Source organism: Hyla sarda, chromosome 2 (genome assembly GCF_029499605.1).
Source record: "Hyla sarda isolate aHylSar1 chromosome 2, aHylSar1.hap1, whole genome shotgun sequence".
In the NCBI taxonomy this organism is placed as follows: Eukaryota; Metazoa; Chordata; class Amphibia; order Anura; family Hylidae; genus Hyla; species Hyla sarda.
Window position 1 is genome coordinate 173,945,707 of NC_079190.1, and position 8,765 is coordinate 173,954,471.

Consider the following 8,765-nt stretch of genomic DNA (forward strand, 5'->3'; position numbering starts at 1 on the left):
TAACTGTGTCAATATTGCCTATTGCAACCATATTTCAGCCTCGTTTTTTTAGGACAGGGTTGAGAACAAAACATTATCTATTGGTTGTCATGGATAACACTGACACTTTTTTGTTTTGTTGCACGTTTTGCATGAAAATATTGTGAACTTGCCCATAGAGGTTTATACAAAGCGTTTGTAATTCTGACCACTTGATCATGTCACATGTTAAATGATTATTTTGGGTTTTGGGGACAAGCTATTTTGTATCCATACCAAAACAGCTTGAGTCTAACACAACCTACATAGTACAGATGTGTTTTGTTAAGTGGGACATTAAGGTGACTTAAGCCACTGTGGTGCATGCATAGAAGTAAGTTAAGCCTCTGACACTCTGACATTCTGACATCGGCGTTCAATAAAAAGAAACCGAAGTGAAAGACTAAGATGACGTTCATTTAATTGGAAAGCCAACTGAGATCTAAGGCAGCTGAAGAAGAGGATGCACCCTTTCTCTGCACAATGGCATTGGTTGAAGGTTGTATATAAGGTGGCCTTATTAAAGTGACAAGGCAATTTATTTCTATTGTACAGAATGATTCTACTTCATTGATTTACAATAGGAAGGATATAATTTTGCTAGTGTTGGCAAAAAGCTCAAATGTCAGGCTTTTCAAATTGCCACACTTGCCTTGTTTGGGATGAATAATGAATAAGTCACCCTTTGTCTACTGTTAAATATTCTTGAATAAATACAAAGAACATAGGAGGCAGAAATGATTGTCTGATTTATATTTAAAATTAAGATCAACATGGTGATAAATGCTTTCTGAAAAGTAATATGACTCTGCGGGTAATTGAATCACTCTTTAATCAACAGCACATATTAATAATATTGCCGAACAGAGGAAAACCAGTTGTTAAGCAAAAATTAATATAATCTTAACTAAATGAAAGAATACAGGTATGTACTGTTCAGATTAATGTATATAATTCTGAACTGTAGCAGAAGTGAAATGAAGCACAGATTTTTAAAAGAGGTTCATTTATTTTTTATGTTTCCTAAAAGGGGGTATGTTACTGAGCTTGCATTAAAAAGGCTCATTTCTGTGTCTAACTTTGTCAATGGGAAATTCAAATCTATGTGTAATTCTGAATTTCCTCCCCCATTCCTACAGAACAAAAGGTAATGGCCCTTATTTACTAAGAGTGTTTCTCAGTGGGTTTTATATGTGATATCAATCTTGGATATTCCTTCTCCGTTCGTAAAGAGTAAAGATGCTCCTGGAACCTATGGAATAAAGAATGAATTGTTTTTCAAACATAAAAATAATAACATGTTCAGAATACTGCATAAATAACGTAGTCTGAACAACAAGTAAAAATCAGTAACTACTTTCATTACACTTCCCAATTAGACATAGTGGGAAGTATCCAAGTGCTTGAAAAAGGAGCAAATATTGTATTGGAAAGTATCCTTCAGCGATCCCACTGTATCCAGTTGGCGCATTGCTCTTGGATATGTTCCATGACTAGTTCATCTTTGAGGTTCTTACTCCTCTGAAAGGACACCAAAGGTGGTTCCGCCTCAAGTTCTACTGAATCAGATTGCAAAATTTGCTAATTCTTTCTGAGTACCCCTTTAATAATCTCAAACTTTGGGCTATACTCTCTGCACGGGATGTTTTATGTTTATTATTTCTACACTTCTCAAAGATCACTTTGCTCCTCTCTTGTTTCATAGCTTTTGTAAAAGCATTAGAAATGGTGGCCTTATCATACCCCCTTGTCCTAAGTTTACTCAGAAAATTGCAGGACTGCTCTAAAATAAAGCACAACCTGAATTGTTCCAAGGCAGGCAGAGAAAGTATCCATGGGGTAAGGAACGGGTCACATAAGATAGGTGTAAACTGTTGTAATGTAATAGGGCATTGGTGGAGGTAGGATTTCTGTACCTATTTATCTAAGAAGTGTACCTGAGACCCTCTAAAATTGACAGGGAACTGTATATAGATTGTTGCTGTTTACAGTATACAGTACAGACCAAAAGTTTGGACACACCTTCTCATTCATGACTATGAAAATTGTAGATTCACACTGAAGGCATCAAAACTATGAATTAATGTGGAATTATAGACATAACAAAAAAGTGTGAAATAACTGAAAATATGTCATATTCTAGGTTCTTCAAAGTAGCCACCTTTTGCTGTGATTACTGCTTTGCACACTCTTGGCATTCTCTTGATGAGCTTCAAGAGGTAGTCACCTGAAATGGTCTTCCAACAGTCTTGAAGGAGTTCCCAGAGATGCTTAGCACTTGTTGGCCCTTTTGCCTTCATTGGGTTCAGGTCTGGTGACTGTGGAGGCCAGGTCATCTGGCGCAGCACCCCATCACTCTCCTTCTTGGTCAAATAGCCCTTACACAGCCTGGAAGTGTGTTTTGGGTCATTGTCCTGTTGAAAAATAAATGATGGTCCAACTAAACGCAAACCGGATGGAATAGCATGCCGCTGCAAGACGCTGTGGTAGCCATGCTGGTTCAGTATGCCTTCAATTTTGAATAAATCCCCAACAGTGTCACCAGCAAAGCACCCCCACACCATCACACCTCCTCCTCAATGCTTTACCGTGGGAACCAGGCATGTAGAGTCCATCCGTTCACCTTTTCTGTGTCGCACAACCAAAGATCCAAAGATCTCAAATTTGGACTCATCAGACCAAAGCACAGATTTCCACTGGTCTCATGTCCAATCCTTGTGTTCTTTAGCCCAAACAAGTCTCTTCTGCTTGTTGTCTGTCCTTAGCAGTGGTTGCCTAGCAGATATTCTACCATGAAGGACTGATTCACACAGTCTCCTCTTAACAGTAGTTCTAGAGATGTGTCTGCTGATAGAACTCTGTGTGGCATTGACCTGGTCTCTAATCTGAGCTGCTGTTAACCTGCGATTTCTGAGGCTAGTGACTCGGATGAACTTATCCTCCACAGTAGAGGTAACTCTTGGTCTTCCTTTCCTGGGCCAGTGCACATGTGAGCCAGTTTCTTTGTAGCTCTTGATGGTTTTTATGACTGCACTTAGGGACACTTTCCACCTAGAATATTCACACTTTTTTGTTATGTCTATAATTCCACATGTGAATTCATAGTTTTGATGCCTTCAGTGTGACTCTACAATTTTCATAGTCATGAAAATAATGAAAACTCTTTGAATGAGAAGGTGTGTCCAGACTTTTGGTCTGTACTGTATATAAAACAAATTCATTAAAGTAATCTTCCATACTTGCCCAAACCATCACCATGTAATCTATAAATCTAGACCAGTGTAATATAAAATGTATTTAGTGGCTATAGATTAACAATTCTGCCCACATGGCCAAAAATGGTATTGACAACATAGATGACATGGGTGTGCCCATGGCCATACCCGTTTGCTGGGCATACCAGCACTCACCAAATTTAAACGCATTATGCTGCAGGACAAATAATATAGCGTGTTTTATACAGTTTTATCCTTCCTTGACCATTTTTAAAAAGTCCTTACTGCACTGTTACCATTCTGATGGTCAATCCGGGTGTACAGTCCAACAATGTCAATAATTGCATGGCTGTAGCAATGCCTTGGTATCGGCCAGTTAGGATGGGAGAGACTGCACCAAGGGACAAAAAAAAAAAAACAATCATGGTAGCAAGTCATTGAGCCCCTGCTTGCCACTATTGGTCGCCCAGAAGGATTATGAAGCGTCTTGTGAATTTTAGGTAAATAATAGTAATTAGGTTTAGATGGTTATTGCGGGTACAATTTCTCAGCAGTGTTTTTAAACCTCTCTGTATACACCCTTACACAATAATGAAAGCAGTTTACAAGAATATTATGGTGTAGAATCACAGTTCAACTTTTCATATGTTCCAGAATCAGACAAATGACTCAGAGCCTCCTTAGTCTGATCTATTAAGGATGACTATGTTTCCCCCTTTGTCAGTGGGCTTCACAACAAGGTATTTATAATTTTTCAGCCAGGATAGGGAATGTTTTCTCCTGAAAGGGTCAAATAGCCCCTAACCTCATGATACACAAGACTCCTAAGTGCAGAGACAATTTCCTCATTGAAAAGATCCAAGCTGGAGTCCAATGACAAAAGCAAATTCCTTTACCCCAATAGGATCTAAACCTTTATTAAGTAACTCAAATAAATCAGATGCTACAGTCACATTCTGTAAACATGTATCCTAAAGGTCCAATAATTGCCTGAGTTTCACCTGGACCTAGGGTCTCAGTATTACTACCCACCTTATGGTTCAATAGCTTAAGTAAATCAACTTTCTCAGAAATTTGTCAAGATCAATCTGAAAACGTACTTTATCATATTTGTTCATTATAAAAAAGTTAATCCCTTTAGATAGTAAAGATAAACAATGTTCAGATAATACCACAATAGATAATTTGATGCCATTATTACCGATTTTAGAACTGACCTGCTGGCATGATAAGGAGTTGCAAGACTCAAGTACTTCTATTACCTCCAGGCCTGTTCCTTTTCACTACAACTTTTTTTTGTCTCCTCCCTCTGAAGACCCTCTATAATGTCTCATCCCTCTGCAGACCCTCTATAATGTCTCCACCCTCTGCAGACCCTCTATAATGTCTCCCCCCTCTGCAGACCCTCTATAATGTCTCCTCCCTCTGCAGACCCTCTATAATGTCTCCCCCCTCTGCAGACCCTCTATAATGTCTCCTCACTCTGCAGACCCTCTATAATGTCTCCCCCCTCTGCAGACCCTCTATAATGTCTCCTCCCTCTGCAGACCCTCTATAATGTCTCCTCCCTCTGCAGACCCTCTATAATGTCTCCCCCTCTGCAGACCCTCTATAATGTCTCCTCCCTCTGCAGACCGTCTATAATGTCTCCCCCTCTGCAGACCCTCTATAATGTCTCCCCCTCTGCAGACCCTCTATAATGTCTCCTCCCTCTGTAGACCCTCTATAATGTCTCCCCCCTCTGCAGATCCTCTGTAATGTCTCCCCTCCTATGCGGACCTCTTTAACAATTTGAGTTTATGGCCAGCTCATGAGGCTACTAAGCTCCAGGAGTGTCGCATGTCTTGCCAGGGAGCACTGATTTTGAATGCTGAATATATTTATGTTGGGCAATGCTCAGGAACAAATGTTTGTTTTGACAATAGTTTAGAAGATCATAACCCCAGGTAAAAGGCTTTTTAGGATGATTTCATATGTGGCAGATTTGTTGCAGAAATTACTCTGTGAAGCGTTATTATGCTTTAGACGCTGCCTATAAATCTACACTGGATTTTTACATTGTACAATAAACATTACTCATTATGTTTTCTCTGAGCAAGGTCTGTTAAAACTTCAGTAACATAAACAGTAGCTCATTTGTTCCTCATACAACACAGACATTCTATTATTTATGACACACTATATTTTATTAGGCTATCATGTGCAATTGTACATTATTATCATTTAATTAGTGTTATATTTTATTTATACAGAGGCAATTTACTGAAAATGACTTGGGCTGAAACACTTGATGGAGTTGGAGTATTGCGCTACAAAAGGAGTTTGTGTAACCCAAGCTTAAAACTTACCTGTCTTTAAAAGAAAACCTGGCTTGTTTTATTAGATTAACTAATTGATTTTAGTACTTTCACTGCTATTATGAAGCTCTGAAATTTTCTGTACTTACAAGTATGAACAGCTTGCTTGCGGGACACATGCATGGTGTGCTCGTGCTGGGGAATCAGATAGACAACAGTCTGTTTCACGTCATTACATATGGGAAGAAGCATTGTAATGATGTGAAACAGACTGTTGTTTATCTGATTCCCCTGCACAAGCACACCCTCCCCTGTATGTGTCCCACAAGCAAGCTGTTTGTACTTACCGAAAATTTCGAAATAAAGATCTGTGACAGCATGGATCATGACGCCGGTGAGTGCTACGTATGTCTCTTTGCGATATTGGATTGCTGCTTTCAAGTTTCTACACGTATAGCACCCCGTGTTTTGCTAGCAGCAGCTACTATAGCACAATAATAGTGTTGTAGGATTGCTGTGCCTAGGTGCTATTGTTTTCTGTTCCTGGTTTTACTTTGTATTTACACAAGGGACAGCTGCTCTGAGCTTTATGGGTAATTAAAGAGATGAAAGGGAAGCCTTACGTTATCTTTCATGAACATTGTGGATAATCTTCAGCAGACTGGCTCACTTTGTAGGTACAGCACCCAGGCTTTCTCTTTCTCCTGCACATGTCACCTGCTGAACCCCACCCACTTCTTGTAATTTGTCCTAATCTAGCTGTTACTAGAGACAGAAATTCCTTGACAACAAGTAGTGGACAGTACAAGCTGTTTTTCTGAGATAAAAATTTATTTTTGGCAAATAAAGTGGTGTATAATTATGTTATGAATTGCATATGCTATCACATGGAGGGAAATTGTAATCTATATATATATAAAACTCAACGTGTGTGTGTGTGTGTGTGTGTATGTATGTATGTATGTTCCACAAAAACTTTCAAACGGCTAAAGATATTAACATGAAACTTGGCAAACATGTTACTTATATGTCAACAACAAACATAGGATAGGTGATTTAACCCTTACTCACCCCCATTTGCCAGGGGCGGGGCTTATGTTTAAAGTCCCAGGCAAGTCAATGGGAAATATATGTTACCGCATAACTTCCAAACGGCTGGAGATATTTCGATAATACTTGGTCACATGTTACTTATATGTCCACTTAAAATATAGGATAGTTAATTTAACCCTTAACTTCCCCCATTTGTGAGGGTCAGGGTTTTTGTTTAAAGTCCCATGCAAATCAATGGGAAATGTATGTTTCCACATAACTTCTGTACGGCTGGAGATATTTCAATACCTGGTACACATATTACGGGTCGGGATATGAGGATGGGATAGGAGGTCGGGATAGGAGGACGGGATAGGAGGACGGGATGGTAGGTTGGGATAGGAGGAGGGGATAGGAAGACGGGATAGGAGGACGGGATAGGAGGACGGGATAGGAGGTCGGGATAGGAGGTCGGGATAGGAGGACGGGATAGGAGGATGGGATAGGAGGACAGGATAGGAGGTCGAGATAGGAGGATGGGATAGGAGGTCAAGATAGGAGGTCGAGATATGAGGACGGGAAAGGAGGTCGGGATAGGAGGTCGACATAGGAGGATGGGATAGGAGGTCGAGATAGGAGGTCGAGATAGGAGGACGGGATAGGAAGTCGGGATAGGAGGTCGGGGTAGGAGGTTGGGATAGGAGGTCGAGATAGGTCGGGATAGGAGGTCCGGATAGGAGCTCGAGATTGGAGGATGGGATAGAAGGTCGGGATAGGAGGTTGGAATAGGAGGTCGAGATAGGAGGACTGGATAGGAGGACAGGATAGGAGGTCGAGATAGGAGGACGGGATAGGAGGTCGGGATAGGAGGACGGTAAAGGAGGTCAGTACAGGAGGTGGGGACAGGAGGTCGAGATAGGAGGACGGGATAGGAGGTCGGGATGTGGGGTTGGGATATGACAACAATATATGAGCATGGGATATGAAGTCAAAAGCTTCCTCCTTTGTTTATTTTCCTCCCCAACAAGGATTAGGAAGGAAAAACCGGGCAACGCCGGGTACTAAGCTAGTCATTTATATAAAACATAAGAAACAACTTTCTGGAAAATTTGAACGTGAACAAATAATTGGCTGAAAGATGGAGCAGCGTGATGTCATGGCTCCGCCCCTAGTGACATCACGGCCCGCCCCCTTAATGCAAGTCTGTAGCAGGGAGCGTGATGACCGCCACGCCCCCTCCCATAGACTTGTACTGAGGGGGCGGGCAGTGACGTCAGGAGGGGCGGAGCCGTGACGTCATGATGCTCCGGCCCCTGTATTGCCCGTTGTCACGATTCGGCTGGCAGGAGGTGGATCCTCTGTGCCAGAGAGGGATTGGCGTGGACCGTGCTAGTGGACCGGTTCTAAGCTGCTACTGGTTTTCACCAGAGCCCGCCGCAAAGCGGGATGGTCTTGCAGCGGCGGTAGCAACCAGGTCGTATCCACTAGCAACGGCTCAACCTCTCTGACTGCTGAAGATAGGCGCAGTACAAGGGAGTAGACAAGAGCAAGGTCGGACGTAGCAGAAGGTCAGGGCAGGCAGCAAGGATCGTAGTCAGGGGCAACGGCAGGAGGTCTGGAACACAGGCTAGGAACACACTGGGAAACGCTTTCACTGGCACGATGGCAACAAGATCCGGCAAGGAAGGGAAGGGGAAGTGAGGTTATATAGGGAAGTGCACAGGTGAATACACTAATTAAACCAACTGCGCCAATCAGCGGCGCAGTGGCCCTTTAAATCGTAGAGACCCGGCGCGCGCGCGCCCTAAGGAGCGGGGCCGCGCGCGCCGGGACAGGACCGACGGAGAGCGAGTCAGGTACGGGAGCCGGGGTGCGCATCGCGAGCGGGCGCCACCCGCATCGCGAATCGCATCAGCAGGTCTGACCGGGGCGCTGCGATTGTGAGGATGTTGCGAGCGCTCCGGGGAGGAGCGGGGACCCGGAGCGCTCGGCGTAACAGTACCCCCCCCCTTGGGTCTCCATTCCTCAAGTGCCAATTTAATGGCCAGTAGTTCTCGATCCCCGATGGAGTAGTTTCTCTCCGCCGGAGAGAAGGTCCTAGAAAAAAAACCACAAGTAACAGCATGCCCGGAAGAATTTTTTTGTAGAAGGACCGCTCCAGCTCCCACTGAGGAGGCATCTACCTCCAATAGGAAGGGTTTAG

The 8,765-nt window shown here is 42.8% G+C and overlaps 1 protein-coding gene across 1 annotated transcript in view; it reads left to right on the forward strand.

Moving 5' to 3' along the window:
- LOC130357760 (uncharacterized) overlaps nt 1-5,556 on the forward strand; it is a 96,423-nt gene extending 90,867 nt beyond the window's left edge. The window contains exon 14 of the mRNA XM_056560497.1: nt 5,486-5,556. Within this exon, the coding sequence (XP_056416472.1) occupies nt 5,486-5,515 (30 nt within the window). The 3' untranslated portion in view covers nt 5,516-5,556. The remainder of the gene's footprint in view (nt 1-5,485) is intronic.
- The last annotated feature ends 3,209 nt before the right edge of the window (nt 5,557-8,765 follow it).